This window comes from Primulina tabacum, chromosome 18 (genome assembly GCF_025594145.1).
Source record: "Primulina tabacum isolate GXHZ01 chromosome 18, ASM2559414v2, whole genome shotgun sequence".
Taxonomy (NCBI): domain Eukaryota; kingdom Viridiplantae; phylum Streptophyta; class Magnoliopsida; order Lamiales; family Gesneriaceae; genus Primulina; species Primulina tabacum.
In genome coordinates, this window is record NC_134567.1 from 29,093,028 (window position 1) to 29,112,376 (window position 19,349).

The following is a 19,349-nucleotide window of genomic DNA, read 5'->3' on the forward strand; positions in this document are numbered from 1 at the left end:
GTAGAATCTAACAAGAGCACGATTTTACTAAGCTTTGTTGTCTTTAATCTTGTTCGAGGAACCAAAAAAGCGAAGGAAGAAAGATCAGTCCACACCTCCCACAGCTTTCAGCATTATCGAGAAAAATAACACGCTCTTTCATCCATCCAAATGGCACATAAACTCTCCCACACTTCCAACACAATTGTTCTCCATGTCAAATTTAGCAGCAGTAAAAAACATGCCATTAGTTAAAGAATACTACTTGACAGAACTTTGTTTTATTCTGTCCCCTTCTGCTGAAAGGGTTAAAACATCATAACAGAGCAAAGATTTCCATTCAGAGAGATCATATATACGTACTGAGCGAAATAACTCAAACCATTTCTTCAAATGGGAAAAAACGGTGGGAATTCTTGGTTCAGTACAGTGAAAAAGGCTTTCAGAACTCCTCCGAAAGATAATGGCAAGAGGAGCAGCAGCAGAAGGGAAGAAAATGAGTTAGTGGAAGAAGAAGAAGATAAGGTATATGTCTTCCGAACTCAAAAAATAACAGCAACTTTGGCATGTAACCCACCTCAGAAAAAATGTAATAAATATTTACTTTATAAGAGTCTGATATGATCATCTATGTCTTTGTGGATTTGCAGAAGAGGGGAAAGAGGAGGTGGAAATTTTTTAAACCAATCTGTCAAGAAACTATTATACAACATAAAGTTTCAGAATTTACGAGCTCTCCAATTCAAAATGGCGAAAATTTGGCCAGAAAACGAGCATTTGAGGGGCGCGTACGCGATCAAAGGCGTGCAGTTGCTGTGGCTATGGCGACTACAGCTGCTGCTGAGGCTGCAGTGGCAACAGCACAAGCCGCTGTAGAGATTATTAAGCTCACGAAACCAACTTTTCTCTTGGTTGATGGTAAAGAACAAAGTACTGCTGCTCTTGTGATTCAAACAGCCTTCAGAGGTTATCTGGTAATTTATTTGTTTAAATATTCAGGCACCCTTTAATTAAATTCCATTAACTTCAAGTTCTTGAACATCCATCGCCCATATGGGTGAGGCCCAATTGAATTAAACTATGGAATCGGATTCTTGGTGATTTGATTAGGTAACTCCAAATGCTGGTATTAATTTAAGAACATCGGTTAGTTAGCTTCGATTTCCATTACTTTTTGCCAGAAAATGGATTAAGCTACGTTATTTTGTATGCATATTTCGATTCAGCTACTTCGATTTCACCGGTTTGATTAGTTTGATTCAGATGCAATCTTTTTTTTTTCAAAAAAGAGTTAATCTGATGTTGAAAGTATGTGCACGGATCAGGCAAGGAGAGCCCTCTTTGCATTGAAGGGAATTGTGAAGCTGCAAGCTCTGGTGAGGGGACACAATATCCGGAAACGAGCAAAGATGACTCTACGATGTATTGAATCCCTAGTCCGAGTACAAGCTCGAGTATGCGAAGAACGGAGGAGGTTATCATTTGAAGGAACAAGTCCAGGTTCCATGTTCTACCTGGCCCAGAGTCTCCGTGCATTTGTAAGTATTCAACCCGTATCCTCAAAAGCTACAGCTATTTGAATACGATACGAACTTACACATGATAACAATACAAGAATTCCCATATTCGTGTTTTCCTATTGAAAATATTTCTAACTGGCCTCCGGAAATCTCGAATATTGTAGTCTACAAATGATTCGCGTGAGCATCCATGGACACAGGAGGAAATCCAGACTGTGATTCAGCGAGGTAAAAAGTGTTCACTCAAACAGGTAAACAACATTGCTTTGCTTGCTCGTGCATTTCTTCGGTTCGGTGCATCCAAATGATATTCTTCATCTTTTTTGTTAGCTCTATTCGATCTCATCATCTGCACTGCTTCACAGATATTAAAGTTGGATTCCGAAGGAGAATCTGCATCTTCAAGCAAGAAAACAGCCTATCAAAGATATCCAACCAAGAATATTGTAGAAATTGACACTTCTTACAAGTACAACTCCTCACAACATCAACATAACAAACAAAGTCTCAGACCATCTCAAATCGTCCCACCCCGACATCGAGAACACCAAAATTTCTTACCTCATAGTCCATCCTCGTCGAAGTTCATACAAGTTCAGTTGACCAGCCCTCGTCGTCAAAGAGAGGAGAACTACTATCGATATTCTGAAAAGCCAGCTACCGAAAATTCAGGCCTCGTTCCTCGACCAAACTTTATGGCTGCCACTGCGTCGGCCATGGCTCGAGTGAGATCACACAGCGTGCCAAATCTGAGGTCTTTGAGCCCAAATAGAACGCAAACTTTTTCGGTGAAGAAACGACTGTCTTTCATGGAAGGAGACAACATAGATGGCAACACGAATACCCCCAAGTATACTAGCATTCATTCCAATCAATTTAGCCTCGAGAGGACATCTAATGTGTCATCTTGAGCGGCACTAACAATGATAATATCGTTTCATCAATATTGATACCAAATTATCGTTAAATCAAGTGAAAAATTGTGGGTGCTTTTATATTACTACCTCCGATCCCTTATTCATTCTCAATCTCACAGTTTTTCTTTTAAAAAAAAAATTATGTAATTTTGAATATATTTTTTCACAAATGGTTGTTGGATTTGCATCATTTAGTATCAGCCGAATAAGTTGAGGACCTCAATATCATCAGGTCTGCTTAGCAGCTAGCATCAGCCGAAATGCGCTTACATGAGGTGAGCTAATGAGCTCTCATGCATAAGGGCCAAGTTGAGCAACTCAAAATCACAAGAGTCTCGTGTACAAGGGTTAAAAGAAGCTCACGCATGAGTGCTGCTGAGCTGAGGGGAATCAGCGTTCCAGGGTTGAGCTAATAAGCTCTAGTTAGTACACATGGCTTAGCTACGGAAAAAATTTCAACAGGATAGGATGAAAATCGATCATAAACATTACCCAACTCGTACGCAAGGAGCCAAGCAGCGCAATCTGACACAGGTGCAGACTTGAGAAGCGCATTCACGAGGTTTTTAGCGGGGTAGCTTCATATTGAATTCGTAGATAAGTTTTTTTTTAAAAAAAAAACTAAAATAGTATTGTTTTATCGAGTATATTTGATACACAAATTAACAAATGATACTTGAATTATTTTAAATGGCTTAATTAGTATATGACTATTTATAAATTGAAATTTTGATATAAATTAAAAAGTCAATTTTATGCTTAACCTAAATTGCTTTTAAGATCATAAAGAACCACCAAAAATATGGAAAACAATTTCAACTGAGAGGAAAAGAGCATTTTCTTTGATTCGCAGGACACTAACTGAACCATTGAAATGCATATTCCAAGGAAGGCACAGCACCAGTTGGACTATTGCAAACGCTGTTCTCCGAGTGTGAGAACAATGACTGAGGAAGAACCCCTGACGGGGATGAAACTGTAGTAGCTGTGGTGTGGACAGAATCATAGGGAGAAGCTGGATTTGATCCCTCAACCCCAATAGAAGATGGATTTGATCCCTCAACCCCAATCACTAATGGCTGCAAAGCTTCTCCAAGTGGCCCTCCTCGAGAAAATGGCAACCATGTTGTGTCTGTGACGTAATCATCAGAATCTTTAAGACCGTCTTCAATTTCAAACTTGCTAGTTTCTCCATCCAACACATTTCCAGAAGCCACACCCATGGATAAATTGAGTGAAGGGGACAAATTCCACTGATGGAGGGACAAAGGCCAGGATGTGGCATTGCCATTTTTACTGCTTTTGTAATTATCCATTGACCAAGCATTGATTACTCCAGTATGTGGCTGGAAATTAGAGCAAGGGAATGGATTTGAAGTTTCAACACAATCTTGATAAAAAATGGGATTGAAACTACGAGTGAAGGAAAGCTCATCAGCCAAAAAATCCAGATTCGCTTTCTTCATCAAGTGTTGCCATTTATTCTCAGGCGACTCAAATTCCATCAAGCCAGCATTCCTTTAAACGTACAAGTAAATCAATGAATACAAAGACAAAAACCATGTACCAATTGCCAAATGATAAACAAACCTGTCAGATTCTATAGGATTGAACAACAGATGGGGTTCATTTTGAGTAGAAATCTGGTGGGATGCGGCTTCAAGTGTGGGAAGAGGGCCTTGTTCAAGGGGTGTTTTCTTGCGAACTTTGCTACTGTTTCGAACTTCCACAGGCTTTCTTGAACGCAAACGACCCTTGTGCAAGTGACGCTCACAGTATTTCTGCATCGGGGCCACGTCTTTTGAACACCTCCATTTCTTGCCATCTGTTCGCTTACACCTCCCTGGCTGCGGATCTCTATTCTTGAAACATATAGCATTACATAGTTCTCCACCACTCAACACTGCCGTCAAAATTATGGAATGGTTTAAATCGAAGAAAACCCAAATCAAATCAGACAAAAAAAAAGGATAAAAACAAAACCAAAAAAATTACAGTTAATGGTAAGGTCTGAAGATGGAGCAGGAGAATTTAGTGAAAGTGGATAGAGAAGATCATGCGGAGGCGGCAGAGAGGCCGTCAAGTATTTAAAGATCATAGATTGTCTCTCAAGCTCTTTCCATTGAACAGATGTAAAAGCTAGTCCCACACTCGAAGCCATTACTCCTGCATCAACAGTTCATAATTTACAAAAAATTCGATGAAAAATAATTCTTTCCAGGAAAAAATAAGATAAATTAAAATGTTATTTTCCCTGAGGAATTGAATGCAGTTGTGGAATTCAAAGAACGAAGAATGTCAAATGTTTGCAAATCAGTCAATTTATAACCTGCTGAAGAGCTACCAACACATGAAGTCGAGACATCGTTACGGTATATATTGCTCAACACCTCGTTCGCTCCGCCGCTGTCATGGGTATGCCCCACACCACTGTCGGCGCAGCGAGTACCACCGTCATCGTCATTACCACCACCAAGTGGGCGGTTCAGATTTTCTAGATTTAGACGACCCGTCATGCAAATCTTGGAAGGGAACGTTTCAATATCTCTGCAAATCCGTCAAACAAACAGCATCACTATTGGGTGGTGATTCTTGTCCGTTTTGTACGAAAAAACACATTCTCTAAACAGGAAAGAACATTATTTTCTTCTATATAATCAACTACAAAAATAAAAGAAATTAATCAGACAAGGAAAGAACAACAAATAAGCCTTACCCACCTTCTGAAGTTCTTAGCGAAAAGATATCGACTTCGATTTTTACATACTAGCGCAGGAAAAACAGATTATCCATACACGGAATCACTCACTAACCCGATTCAGACAAATAACCAGCACATTACACATACACACACAAAGAAAGAAACAATAAATAAAGAATCCACCTTAAATAAAGTTCTCAACACTCCACTGGGATTTCTAGGTGCAAATGTAAAGTTGCTCATCTATTGTGCGTGCGTGAAAAAGCAGTAGAAAAATAGGGTTTAATATGTGGGTTTGACCTTTAAACTTAGTAATTGCTTTTACCGCCATTCTCGCCCTCTGGTGTGCCACCATGCTTCCAACATTCGCACCGCATCGGGGACAAGACACGACATTGCCATGCAAAATAAAATAAATATTATATTATAATAAAAGCATTCTCTCTCTTGTAATTGCCTTATCCATAGTTCTATGGCCAGATAAAGGCATGCGACATTTCTGTTTTTCATAACATATATCTAATTATACATGCCGAGTGGTGCATGGAATATTAAAAATGATAATTTCGAGTGTTAGAATAATTATTTAAAATTATTGATATAATAATTATATTTAATTATTATATTATTTTTTATATATAATTTGAAAGTATATTTAAATAACTATAACAATCATGTTATCGAATTGAAATATTTATCATTAAATTTGATATTTTGATACATAGAACTGTTGCTAATAAAAGAAATAGAAAAAGATTTTAAATGTTCATATATTAATTGTATGTTAAAATTTTAAATAATAAATAACTTTTTAAAAAAAAATCATTTATTATATGAAAATTTTGATTAAAACTCTTAATTATTTTTTGAATATTTTAAAAAATATTTTTACTTAAGTTATAATTAAATAACACTAATATCGATGTATATATCATCAATATATCAAAAAATCATAATAAAATTATTCACTAAAAATTTGAAAAATATAATATCACATAAAAAAATTTATAGTGTATTTAATATTTTAAAGAGTATATATGAATAAATATATAAAAGTAACACAAAACTCAAAATTTTGACTTGAATTAAATGAGTTGATATGGTCAGTGCAAAAATTTATGTGAGTGTTATTTACACTTCACTTTTTATAAAATACATTTCATATTTCTTTTTTTACTATAAAATACAAGATATGTCATCAATTGATTTTTAGAATATTTATATAAACATACAATATCTTTTAAATATTTTTATTTTAAGAAAATATTAAAAATAATTTACAAAAACTCTAATGAGATCGTTGATAAGCACGAATTATATAATATTTTAGGGATTTTATTTTGTCGTATTCGTGCTTATCTGGTGTTTTTATTCCGAGTTTCGCGCTTATTTCGTCTCATTATGGCTATTTGCAGGTTTGACCAAAAGAGGATGAAAGCCAAAGAAATGAAAGAAAAGTTAAACTTCGCAATGCCATGTCAGATATGCCCGGAAAAATAGCAAAAGGAGGACACCCGGACCCATACACGCACCCCGTGTAAGGGTCCGTACCTCAGAAGCCGAAGGAAGACACTTACAGAGTCTACACGGACCCCCTGACGGACCGGTATCCGGGGTCCGTGTCGGCTATCTTCGAGAGAAGAAAAATCCAGAGTGTACACGGAGCCCGGGACAGACCTCTACACGGGGTCCGTGTCCAGTATTCCGGAAGAAACGTAGGACAGAGTCTACACGGACCCTTTCCCTGATGCATGCACGGGGTCCGTGTACGTGATATCAGATCCAAAATTTTGCGCAGATTTGATGTAGATTTGAAGGAATAAAAAGAAGAAAATAGAAGATAATAGGGGAATTTTTCCAGATCGAGAACGGGGAGCCGAAAAGGAGAGAACTTTGGCATCGTTGAAGACGGCGACGACTTAGGAGAAAAGGAATAGAATTCGCGCACTTCTCACGCAAGAACCGTGCACCATCACTGAGATTTTCTCTTCTCTTTCGTTTTCTTATTTTCAGTCATGAATTCGAATATTAGATTTGACTTTAGTTTCGAGTTTATGAAGTAGTTTTTCTTGTGATCGGGACCACGATAGGGACAAACGATTGATTTTGTTTATTCGTCGGATTGTTTGATTTATAAAATTATTTTATGTTATTGATTAATGTTTGCGTAATCTTCGTGCTTTTAATCTGGCCAATTATTTGCATGTTTGTCGTTCGATCTTGACTCGAAAAGGAATAGATTGAAATTAGCTTCAAAAACATTAATCAACACACGGTTAAATCGACTAGAAATAGTATTCGGTTTCAGTGTGCGATTTTAGACGACAGCTGTAATTCTATCGTTGATAAATGCGTTTTTGTTTAATTAAATTCAATAAAAAATAATTGGACTGTTAAATGAAAATAGGATTATAAATTCTAGAAATAGGTTTATAGTTAAATTAGAGGATTGCATCGTGACTTCGAATAATCTGTAGTTAAATAATTCCAGTGAATGATAATAATCAGAGTTTGTTACCGTCGTGTGTTCCCGGTCATTTTATTTAAATTTGAAAATCCCCAAGTCCCAAGTTTTTCTGCCATTTTGATTTTAATCATTAATTTAGCATAAATTAGTTTAATTTAATTAATTTAAATAATCTCCAAATCACTTATTATCGTTGCCTAGATTAAATTAAATAATTTAAATCTTAGTACTTAAATAGTAGTATCGATACTTTGACTTGTCGTCCAATTACTATAACTTGACCTAGTACGCTTGCTAGAATTAATCCCAACCGAAACAATCGGTCAATCGTCATATTAATCAATTTGTGAGACGAGACTTTTACCTGACACGTTGACGAGATTAACACTAATTAACAACATAATATTTAAATCACATAATACCATCTTCTCACGCATGGAATATCGTCATTTTTATTTTAAAAAAAATAGGACATTATTCACACAATAATAATCTCAAAAAAAGAAAAAAAGAAAAATCTGGTTACATGCTTAACATAAACATGTCACAACAAATGACCAAACATGTCTTGATTGCCAATGGTCCATGTAAACAGAATTAGCTAATCAAATCTGCCCCCTTCTTCAAAGGTGGGAAAAACACGGATACGACGACATGTTAGCAAGTTTCTTAAAGGAGGCACTGCAAACTCGTGGCGGAGCTACTGATCATCCATTAACAAGTCACGCAGACCGGAGAATGGTCATCTGGGAGCAACTTAGGCCAGGATAAAAATATAAAAAATGTTGCAGACAAATATCTCAATGACTCAGACCAATCAAATAAACCATAAAGATTGCAATCCCCACTCATTCGTTCAACACCAATATACGCCACCACCATTCCCCGGCCGAGTCCCACATCTCATATTCTGAATAAATGGCCAAGGTCCCACCACCATTTCCACACATTTACATATCCTTTCAGGGTCAGAACCAAATGCAAATTATCACAATAAACAAATGAAAGATCACCTCAGCTATTCTGATTTACTTTTTGCATATTTGACTCTTCCGACCTGTCGTCGCCCATTCAAACTTCAATTGACGTGTGCAGAAGAATTTGGATACCCACTCCCACTGTATGGCAATAAATAGGATTGTGTCTACTCAATACCTTCAACAATGCCAAAACTAACTCTATGTGACAGTTAGAGGCTGCCATCGTGGTCGACCAGCAATGCAATTCATTCTCTCCCAAAAGATCTTTCAGTTAAAACGAAATCCAAAAAATCCGTGGCGATTTTTTTTTTTGTAGATTCCGATTGTCACCTTATGAAACGACCAACTTCCTTGAGCATGCAATGCATTAGCTGTGGAGAAATGGGTTAGGTCCGCCCCTTAAAATGATAAAAGGTTGTTATCACATTACACGGGGAGGCGAAGGGGTGTGGTGCGTGTCGTTCTCTCAATCACCTAAAGCTTTAGTTTCGTACATTTAGCAGCATTGGTTCTCAATCAATAAGAGACCTTGTGTTTAATGGGGAACTGGTAACCCGTAATTATAAAAAGATCTTATTTTTCCATCCCAACTTGCAGTAACAAGGACCAGACCCCATGCATGAGAACTGGATGAAGTACTTTGGCAACAAGCCTTGAGAAGTTTGTACTGAGATTTACACATGGAAGACATCCTATCTCGGGGATAAGACACTGGTAGCTTTTCCTCGGGCCAAGTCATGGATCCCTTAGGGTTGGAATCTAGGAAAAATTCGTGGCCGCCAGAAGATAAATAAGCAGATAGTGAAAAGGGTAATGAGTTTTTAGAATTCTCATATTTTCTTGATTTTAACTCATTTTCCGAGTTCCCTATTTTCAAGCCAGGCCAGGGTATGACAACTGAGACATCTGAATAGAAACACTCAAATGATCTTATGGATTTTGGTTGTGACAAAGAATTTGAAACCGGATCACTGTAGTTCCACATATAAACATTTGAATCCTCAGAAGCGGAGACAATGTGTTTCCCATCTGAAGTAAATGAAGCAGAAATATAATTCCCACAATTTCGAATACCTAGTTACAAAGAAACTGAAATTATTTTTGAGATATAGAGTGAAGATGAACCCATAGAGGAATCAAAATGTACCTTTGTATTTCCTGATCACATCCATACCATCAATGATTCTAACCTGTGAATTTGCACAAGTTACCAACACTTTGCTCTGGTCATGTGCTAAAAACTGCATCCACAGAACAATAAAAGTAGAATAAATGTAAGTCGCAAATTTCTTAACGGCTAAATATTATCCTGAATGCATCAACAATAACCTGGAAGCCAGTTACCCTTTTGCAGGGTGACTTCTTCTTGCTGGCGAAGCACGTCTGAGTTTCAAACTGCATGCGGTTATCTGATAGATAAAAAATGGTTATTTTGTGACCCTTCTTCCCATAGCAATACAAATAAGAACAAGAAAAGAGAGGATTGAAACCGGAACGGCAAAAAGATAAACATTTCATGAATTCATTTTAGAGCACCTGATATGATGAAAAACTGACAGGTTCCAGTAACGGAGCCAATTACACCGCCCTGCGTAAGAAACAAAGATATGCTTAGTTGATGTACTCTACAATTACAAAATGAAAAGTAGTACTAATGTACCAAGGGAAGGATGGCAACCAGGGTCAGTTGCCTACCTCCCTCCTAAAATTTTCCATGTATTTATTTTCGCATTATTATATAAAAGAGAAAACAACATTCGCACAATCTATTCTGCAAAGGAACAGACCTGTCCATCGGGTCGATAAGAAATGGCAGTTATTATCTCCTTAGTTTCAGTCCAATCAACAACTTGACAGCCATTTATTGTCCAAATCCGAACTTTCCCATCGATTGAACCACTGATGAAGTAATCATCGTTCAAAGGGTTAAACTGAATGCACGTCACTGCATAGTGTTCAATTTGTTTTTGGCAAAAGATATCAGTTCAAAACCACATTCAAATTTTTGTGATTCCCTAAACCAAGTATTTAGCAGCACGTACCATAATTGTTATGCGAGAAGACTTTGAGGCAATGATCGACTCCAACTCGCCATAACCGAACAGTTTTGTCAATTGATGCAGAGAGGAGGCACTGCAAGGGAAAAAAAGATGTTAATTGAATGCAACTAGCATCAAATATATCAGAATAAATTTGCACAATTTAAGTATATGTACATCATTCTTTGACCAAGAAAGATCCAATATCTCCCCTTTGTGTCCTTGGAACAAATGCAAGGGCCTCTCAAGAATTCGAAAAACCTTAGGAGGAAAGACGATACAAGCTGAATCCTGTGTTTTCTTCAAACACTTGGATTCATTAACATTATCTTTTTCCGGAGGTCCTAATTCAGATTCATTATCAACCAATAAGTACACACATGAGGGGTCTGCATCTGGAATATCAATTAAATCTGATCTATCGTCTTCCACGACTAGCCAGACTCGCACAAACTTGTCTTCTCCTGCACTGGCCAGGTACTTTCCATTGTGACTAAATTCCATAGCTAATATAGGACCCTCGTGGGCTGGTATGTCTTGTCCTTTGAAAAGGGCTGAGAGTTTTTTCATCCTTCTTCGAAAATATCTAACCTTGACTCTCTGAATCCTAGTTTCATTAATCGATCGCACATTATCATCATTCACAGCGCTACACGTCATACAAGAAATGGACCGTAATCTATTCAACAACCTATCTTTCAACTTATCCGTGGTTCTTTGTGCACTGCCATTAACAAACAGCTCTTTCTCCACCAACTGCTGAAGGGGCGGAGACGGTTCCGACTTGTTTTTCTCATTTTCCACTAATCCAATTACATTACATACACTCTCACTACAATTATCACTTCTAACATCAATTAAATCCACCTCCATAGACGAATCCAAATCATTGTAAGACCAAATTGAAGCAGAAGAGTGGCCCGAAGACAACCGGTTTTCTGTTTTCAGCGGTGTTTTCTGGACTGCTCCACTATTGTCCATGATTCTACCAATATCTTCTTTAGAGAAATCGTCTCCTTCTAATCCATCTGAGCTCAATCCCATCCATCTAATGAATTTCCTACGACGTTCCTTCACACTCTGAGGACTATTAATCCACACATCATATTCCCAATTCTTCAAACTACGGCAATCATCAAGAGAACCAGATGCCAATGAAACGTGCTCCATGGCGTCAAAAAATCGAGATTCTTCCGCACGACGGCTCATCATTAGTCCATGTTTCCTTGAGTTCAACCCATGAATCAACTGAAATCCAACTAAAGAATCAGTCTTTTAGGAGTAGGAATCAGCGTGCTTCTACCCTTCCAGTACCAAACCCTGAATAGCAAAGAAAGCACAATAAATGCCAAGAAAATAACCGAGTTCGGGGGAAAAAAAGCCAACTATCAGCAGTATCAATGCTTAAGGAAAAAAAATACCGATCCTGGATGAATGTAAAAACAAATTTTGCTGATAAAAGCAATAGACCCAAAATGGATCGCAATCCTCACCCATTGAACCTGGTCTCCCACATGAGTTCCCAGTTACCATCCCACAATCAAAAAAAGAAAAGAAAAAGAAGTTGGTTTTTTTTCTTACCCTTACACATACATTAATCCTAGAAAAAAAACCCATTTTTCTTCATTAAAAATCCAAGCAAAAACCCACACAAATCACAAAAAAAAATGAGAACCTACCATCAAGTCAAAACTTTCATGGCTTTTCAAACTCGGAATTGATCACATTTTAATAAACTGACATATAGGAAAAGGCAGATTCACCTTCATGTACGTATAAAAAGAGGATTAAAAAAATATCGGAGTGTAAGATTTCCTCACATGGGCGTGATCAGTTTTGTGCCATTATAGCACAGAGATCGATGGGTTTGGCTTGGGGGTCTCTATAAAGAAGAAGCTAAGAGAAGAGTGGACACTGAAAAATTGGAACAGAAAGGGAATGGTCATAAATGGAAAGTAGATACTGATATAGCCATATTGTTGAAAATATCATGCTCTGTTTTTCACTCGTAAGTTATTATACATGTAGTGAAATCTGGAGACATATTTCAATGAATATTGTATCAAAATATGAAACTCATAATTTCACCATAATCAGCATCAATAGATTTTGTAGCAATGTCACATCGGGTAATACACTTGAGCATACTTCGGTCTCACGAATCTTTATCTGTGAGACGGGTCAACTCTATCGATATTCACAATAAAAAGTAAGATTCTTGGCATAAAAAGTAATAATTTTTCATGGATGACCCAAATAAGATATCTGTTTCACAAAATACCACATGTGAGACCGCCTCACACAAGTTTTTTTTCCTAGACTTCTATATGGTTTAAAAAATTTGATTTGCACCATTACCGTCGATTATAACTTTTGGTAATCTCACTCGAGCATACTTTTAAAATTCACGAGTTGATCATAATATCCTTTTATCACTCTTAGTTTTTGACATAAATATACCCAATAAAAAAAAAAAACTCTAGTTGATACTTACCATTTTATCAATTACAATTCCATAATATAAATATACTTTTTTTCTCAATGTAATTAATATTACTAACAAGTTGGCAACCTCCTCCACCGGGATTCCTTAAAAATCACTGTGGATGCAGTAGCGACCGACTCAATACATTTCTTCAGTATTGGCATGGTGGGACGAAGTGTTTCTGTGGCCAAGTTCCGGAGGCATACTTGCAACGCTACCCTTAAAATTATTATTTTAATTTTTAAAGAAATAGAGAAATTATGGCACAATAGCTAATAAAAATAATCTAAGATCTAAATATAAATTGAAATATAAATAAAATTCATTTATTTTTAAAAAAGCTTTTATTAAAAATAATATTGAATATATTTTCGTTTAATATTCTAATTATACGTATTATATGAACACACAAAATTAGCATGTTTTAGAAAATATTTTTGTTTATAGAAATCGGGTAAAAAGTAAATTAGAGATATAAAAAATCATGTTATGAAATTATATTATATGAATAAAATACGTGAGGGATTACTAGAATTTTTTTTTTGGTGCATATATTTCGAAAATTAGTAAGGGTAATAAAAGGTATTGTGGTCTCGTTATGAATTGAAAAGGTCGGTTGGTGTATGATTAATTGGAACCTAAATAACATTTCCCTATATAAAAAATTATGGAAGTTGCTAATTATTTAATGAACAATTATATATCGGTAAAATAATTAAAAATTATATTAAAAATAGATATTTTGCTATATAATTGCGATGAAAGAAAAAAGAATTTTAATGTTTATATTTTGGAGGGAGAAGTGAAGATAATGGTGATTATGATAATAGTAATTGTTATTTTATATATTTTATAAATCAATTTTATGAAACAGATCTTTAGCTTGACTTGTTTTATAAAAATAATATTATTTTTTATATCAACTATTATTTTTGTCGAACTTTCTCACAAACATAGATACGCAGATCATGTGTTATTATTGTTGTCATTATTATTGTGATGGTGAATAAAAGTATACTTAAACAAAGTGGCGTACAAAAACAACGACTTTCTTAGTCACTTGCATAAACTTACACGGTCACATGCACGTGTCAAACAGTTAATAAATCACCAACAAGGAAAAAATTAGAAAAATAATAATAATTTAATATTTTTAAAAATAATTATCCAAACAATTTCGTAATTATTTGTAATTATAAAAATATTTTTATATAATACTTATACAAACATATATTTATTTTTAAAACAAATTTTAAATTTTTTTTATAAAAATATTTTATAAGTATTTGTCCAAACGAAACTTGGTTTTTTATTCAAGTTACATAAAAAAATTTGTGAGAGGAATCTCATACCTGACTCAACTAATGAAATATATATGTCAAAATATTATTATTTATGGTAAACATGAGCTGAGTCGATCCGATCTAACAGATATTAACTATCTCGAAATTATTTGGCATCCTGCATAAATTAACTACACTTTTAAAAGAGGACACGGAGTAAATAAAACTCACACGAGGGATTCTTTGATCAAAAGTTTTACCAAAATCTCAAATATATATATATTTTACTTGTAATATTTTGCGCTTTTACATATGAAAAAAAATTTATTTTCATGCTAAAAATATTATTTTTATTATAAATATAAATTAAAATGACTCTTTTCATGATCAAAATTTGAAATAGATATGCTCCAAAGAAAATAGAATAGAGTATTTTCCCTTATTACAGAAGGCAAAAACTTGTGTGAGACGGTCTCACGAGTCGTATTTTTTGAGACGGATCTCTTATTTGAGTCATCCATGAAAAAATATTACTTTTTTGTGCTAACAATATTACTTTTTTATTATGAATATCGGTAGGGTTGACCTGTCTCACAGATAAAAATTCGTGAGACCGTATCACAAGAGACGTACTCCAAATAAAAACCCGCTAAAACCAACCATTTGGCAATGTGGGCCGGTTAGATGTATCCAGCTCATTTTGATGACTCTGTTCATGATGAAAATGATACATACTACGATCAATTGTAGTTACACATTTCCAAAAAATATGACCACCAAACCAATCATGCTTAAGCCGGAAAAAAAAAACACGAAGAATAAATGGCACGATAAAATAACATATAAAGCACTATCAATATCAATTAAACTCCTGTCACATCTTTGTCTTGGTTATGATTTTTGTTTGTTTGTGCGATTATTTAATTTTCCTGGGGTCTTTAAATTTAATCTCATAAATTTTGATATATTTTTTCCAAATAAAATTCCACGCTACTGCAAAAACAACTGAAACTAGTATTCTAAAATAAATTGAAATTTCATTCATTTTCTATATTAATTTTGTGACAGAACGCATACTTATAATATAATGTCGTGGAGTTTATGATGACTTAATTATATGATTTCGCAAATTGAGCACTCATTTGTTTTATTCAACCTGAGGCGCTGCTTCAATTCTGTCCATATGTATAAATAAATAAATAAATATCGCACGTAGAATATATATGTATATATGTATATATTAATTTAAATTGGTTGAGTTCATTGATATTGGGATTTGACTTGATTTTTTAATCGCCGATCCTATTACGACACGGCTTACGTAATATCGTACAATTAATATCCCCCATGTAATTGTTGGTGAGTTCAAGTTTCAATGACGTATATATATATATATATATACACACATGTATATATAATTTATTATTTAACACAATTTAGTTCATTTCCACATATTCATTTATTAAATAAGTTTCCAATGATCCCCACAAACGCATTACGCATATACATGAACCTACGGTACATATAAAAACACCGACATATTCGGGAATTTTTTATAAATTTTGAGTTTACCAGAAAAAAAAAATCGTTTCAAAATTCTAATTTATCCGATTTAATAAGCTCAAAACCCTTTGTTAAATTCATAGATAAAACCCCATCACTGGAAAATCTATTATTATATATGTTATTTTAATTTGTATATAATAATGTTTATAGCATATTAAATATCTCGAATTATTTTACATATATTTGTTGAAATCGAAGTAAAATGATGTATATTTTTTATTACAATAAAAAATTGATTTTTAAACGATTTAATTTTTTAAAAAAATTAATTTAGTGATTAAGTACTTGTATATATGCCTACCATTTTTGGTTTGTTTATTAATTAATGCAAATGCTTCAGGTATAAATTTTAAATTAATTTTAGCATTTTATTTTGAAAAACATAATAATGGGTTTTGTAATTTATTTTTCTGAAAATTATTTGGAAGATTGAACGTGGTAATTGTATTAGACACGAGTCAGCATCAGAAGGACTTTTTCGGAGCTGTGATTAATTTAAAGCAACGAGAACACCTGATATGTTTCAATCTCGTTAAATATTATTGCAAAAATAAATCAGCATATTTACTCAATTTTTTTTAAAAAACGGGTCTATTGTGAGATGATTTCACGAATCTTTATCTGTGAGACGAGTCAACCCTATCGATATTCATAATAAAAAATAATATTTTTTCATGAATGACTCAAATAAGATATCTGTTTCACAAAATACGATTCGTGAAACCGTCTCACATAAGTTTTTGTTTTTTTCAAAAATCGTATAAATGACCTTTTGAAGTGACACAAACCGTTGGAGACCAAGTATTTTCAAAAAGTATAAATTATTGAAATTTATTAGATAAATATATTTTTATTTAAAAAATTAATTATTTTTTAAACATGTAAAAAATATTTATATGATCTATTTATTTATTTTATGTCACGATTAACGAAAACGAAGTATATTTTGAATAAGGAAAAAAAATACAGTACAAACAATAGCTACCAACCAAGTGGTGGAAGTGGGCCTTGAATGGTTGCATTTCTTTTGAAAGAGGGTTAATTACAATTGGTACCCACTTCGTCTTTTAAGTGTGAATGGGCTGGCCTTTTTCAACCTCTTCTATTTTTCGCTTTTCTTTTTGTACGTATATTGCTATTCAAGGCTTCAAGGACAACAAACTTTTTGTATGTATAAATATAAATATAAATATAAGCTAAATTTAATTAATTTTTTTTTACTATCATTACATTTTTTGGCTTAATTATTCTGAATTAAGGTTCTTCATGTGATCAATGGTTTTCAATTAAGCATCCAATCTCATGAATAACGTTTTGGTCGTTATTAAAATCGTAGTCGGAACCAAAATTCGTTTAATTTTTGCGTATGATGTTTCAATTTTTTTTTTTTTTTTTTTTTTGTATCAATAAACTAAGAAGAATCTCTATTTGTGTGTATGTTTTTGTTTTTCCACAAATTTTGTGGAAGATGATTCAAGAGGAGGCAGGACAGAATATATTTAACAAAATTGAAACTATATTGTTTTTCTTTCTTTTTACAAAATAGAGTGTAAAAAAGATGTGACATGTCTTTAATTTCATCTTTTGGTATTATCAGCTCAATGATAATTGTTGAAATAAGTTTATTTTTAATTATATCGAATTTTAAATATGTCGAGCCTATTGAAACTCCAGCTCATTTTAAATTTTACGGAAAATATAATTTTGATATGTGTTTTTCGCTATTTACAATTACAATGTTAGTCATATTATTTATCTATTTAAGTATTAGTTTGTTATACATATATGATGTTAATGTGATGCTCACATATACAATGTCAAATTAACACATACAAAAAAGTATTAAAAATTGAAAAATACATGATAAGAATTTAATTTGATAATATGGAAAATAATATGCTCCATGGAACAATATGTTACTGCTGAAACACAGAAGAATTGAAATCTTAGATCAAAACACTATGTCCTTACCGAGACAGAATTTGTAACTTGCTATCCTCTTGCTTAGCAGGAAAAGATTTTCCTACGCCGAAAGGATGATTCATTCGTATCGACACGAGAGTCCAACTACATTGCACTGTCAGAATCCATGTTGTATATTTGAAAGAGGTTGACCTCTTTGCTTCTCTCATGTATACGCGGAGCCATTTGTAAAAAGATCAAAGTTTTAAGGAGCTTTAACTTAGCTTAAACTGAATGCAACCCACATTTTCCATTAGAAATAAGGAACATATTATTCTGTAACAATAATAAATCATGTGCTCCAATCAAACTGAAAAAAAAAAACCCAGAGAGACCAAACAAATGTAATAAATGTTGTTTATTTAACGGCAATAAATACATAGCCCAGAAAATAGAAATACAGGGACCAGTTCATTGGATTCGAGTTCGGATCACAATCTCTACACTGAACTTTCTTACATGTTGTTTACAAAAATATCTAAATTCCTTACATGTAAAATTGGCCTCTATATATATATATATATATATTTTTAAATACCTCTCTCAACACCATCATTTAAAAAAAAAAAATTTGAAATAACACATTAGTAAGTTTAAATTTGGCATTATTCGTATGATAAATCACAAAAACTTTTGTAAGACGATCTCATGAATTAATTTATTAGACAAATATTTTATTTGGCTCACCCATGAAAAATTTATTTTTATGTTAAATTTTAATTTTTATTGTAAATATTAATAGGGTTGACACGTCTCACGAATAAAAACTTGTGAAATAATCTCACAAGAAACCTACTCCCGATAAATATTCACTTGTCTTGTGAAACTTAAAAGAAAACAATAACAATGTCTCAATCATGCTAAGATGGATTACAAGATAGATATAAAAAAATAATAAAGTTTATTGCGCCGAATATATATGAGTTTTGTAATGATATATGCGATGGTTATGGTATGTATATATATATATGATACGGTTGATGGATGAAAAGTAAAAATCAATCGTTTTATAGAGAAATTTATAAGTTTGAAAAATAGTTTTAATCATAATTTCATGTATACTTGTACCAAAATAAAAATTGTATGTATTGGTTTGAACAAGAGCAACATGGTATATTTAAATCAAAGAAATGATGCAGAATGAAACTTCATGATCGATGATTGCCCTTATAAAACGTATGTACGTATGTGAAAGATAATTTTCAGGTAGGGCTATCAAAATCATGTCATATTTGTACCATTTTTTTCAAGAATTTTGTGATTTTTTTTATCGAAACAATTTTTACTGGATCTATCTTATATCATGTGTGTATTAAATTAGATATGTTTCAACACATCTAATACGTGTCATTTCATTTTTTCGTCCGAAGTGACTAAACATAACAAATATTGATCATTTGATATCTATGATATCTTACGTGTCTCACGTGATAAGAATAAAAGTCTACGA

General features: G+C 33.6%; 3 protein-coding genes across 10 annotated transcripts; 1 reads left to right on the plus strand and 2 right to left on the minus strand.

The window, feature by feature from the left end:
• Window positions 1–110: 110 nt before the first annotated feature.
• Window positions 111–2,978, plus strand: LOC142533028 (protein IQ-DOMAIN 17-like). Of its 3 annotated transcripts, none has more exons than XM_075639615.1 (5): window positions 111–510; window positions 630–953; window positions 1,305–1,517; window positions 1,664–1,750; window positions 1,865–2,978. In XM_075639615.1, exons 1-5 carry the CDS (start codon window positions 373–375, stop codon window positions 2,408–2,410), a joined length of 1,308 nt encoding a protein of 435 aa, XP_075495730.1. In that variant the 5' UTR covers window positions 111–372; the 3' UTR covers window positions 2,411–2,978. The 3 variants fall into 3 exon arrangements, with proteins under 3 accessions (XP_075495730.1, XP_075495731.1, XP_075495732.1); XM_075639616.1 differs by having other exon boundaries at window positions 113–510; window positions 633–953; XM_075639617.1 differs by having other exon boundaries at window positions 113–504.
• Window positions 2,979–3,180: 202 nt separating this feature from the next.
• LOC142532918 (growth-regulating factor 7-like) lies at window positions 3,181–5,563 on the minus strand. 3 transcript variants are annotated; one of them, XM_075639465.1, is made up of 5 exons: window positions 5,418–5,563; window positions 4,746–4,961; window positions 4,412–4,582; window positions 4,007–4,319; window positions 3,181–3,934 (listed from the first exon to the last, which is right to left on the minus strand). In XM_075639465.1, exons 1-5 carry the CDS (start codon window positions 5,470–5,472, stop codon window positions 3,274–3,276), a joined length of 1,416 nt encoding a protein of 471 aa, XP_075495580.1. In that variant the 5' UTR covers window positions 5,473–5,563; the 3' UTR covers window positions 3,181–3,273. The 3 variants fall into 3 exon arrangements, with proteins under 3 accessions (XP_075495580.1, XP_075495581.1, XP_075495582.1); XM_075639466.1 differs by lacking the exon at window positions 5,418–5,563 and adding an exon at window positions 5,301–5,408 and having other exon boundaries at window positions 4,746–4,963; XM_075639467.1 differs by lacking the exon at window positions 5,418–5,563 and adding an exon at window positions 5,137–5,258 and having other exon boundaries at window positions 4,746–4,963.
• A 2,575-nt stretch (window positions 5,564–8,138) lies between these two features.
• On the minus strand, window positions 8,139–12,573 carry LOC142533056 (uncharacterized). 4 transcript variants are annotated; one of them, XM_075639653.1, is made up of 8 exons: window positions 12,367–12,573; window positions 10,781–11,851; window positions 10,607–10,697; window positions 10,352–10,509; window positions 10,101–10,152; window positions 9,894–9,973; window positions 9,712–9,805; window positions 8,139–9,638 (listed from the first exon to the last, which is right to left on the minus strand). In XM_075639653.1, exons 1-8 carry the CDS (start codon window positions 12,370–12,372, stop codon window positions 9,100–9,102), a joined length of 2,091 nt encoding a protein of 696 aa, XP_075495768.1. In that variant the 5' UTR covers window positions 12,373–12,573; the 3' UTR covers window positions 8,139–9,099. The 4 variants fall into 4 exon arrangements, with proteins under 4 accessions (XP_075495768.1, XP_075495771.1, XP_075495769.1 ...); XM_075639656.1 differs by having other exon boundaries at window positions 10,781–11,923; window positions 12,367–12,572; XM_075639654.1 differs by having other exon boundaries at window positions 12,283–12,572.
• Window positions 12,574–19,349: the final 6,776 nt, after the last annotated feature.

What these genes read in the sequence shown, in the direction of transcription:
- LOC142533056 (XM_075639653.1), bottom strand. An exon ending in TCAGTTTTTCATCATATCAG is followed by an intron (nt 9,974 to 10,100) that starts GTGCTCTAAAAT and finishes TTTATCTATCAG; the next exon opens with ATAACCGCATGCAGTTTGAA. An exon ending in AAAGGGTAACTGGCTTCCAG is followed by an intron (nt 9,806 to 9,893) that starts GTTATTGTTGAT and finishes CTGTGGATGCAG; the next exon opens with TTTTTAGCACATGACCAGAG.
- LOC142533028 (XM_075639615.1), top strand. Translation starts at nt 373, where the DNA reads ATGGGAAAAAACGGTGGGAATTCTTGGTTCAGTACAGTGAAAAAGGCT. An exon ending in AAGAAGAAGATAAGGTATAT is followed by an intron (nt 511 to 629) that starts GTCTTCCGAACT and finishes GTGGATTTGCAG; the next exon opens with AAGAGGGGAAAGAGGAGGTG. An exon ending in CCCAGAGTCTCCGTGCATTT is followed by an intron (nt 1,518 to 1,663) that starts GTAAGTATTCAA and finishes CGAATATTGTAG; the next exon opens with TCTACAAATGATTCGCGTGA.
- LOC142532918 (XM_075639465.1), bottom strand. Translation starts at nt 5,472, where the DNA reads ATGGTGGCACACCAGAGGGCGAGAATGGCGGTAAAAGCAATTACTAAG. An exon ending in TGTTGGTAGCTCTTCAGCAG is followed by an intron (nt 4,583 to 4,745) that starts GTTATAAATTGA and finishes CTGTTGATGCAG; the next exon opens with GAGTAATGGCTTCGAGTGTG. An exon ending in AATCCTATAGAATCTGACAG is followed by an intron (nt 3,935 to 4,006) that starts GTTTGTTTATCA and finishes GTACGTTTAAAG; the next exon opens with GAATGCTGGCTTGATGGAAT.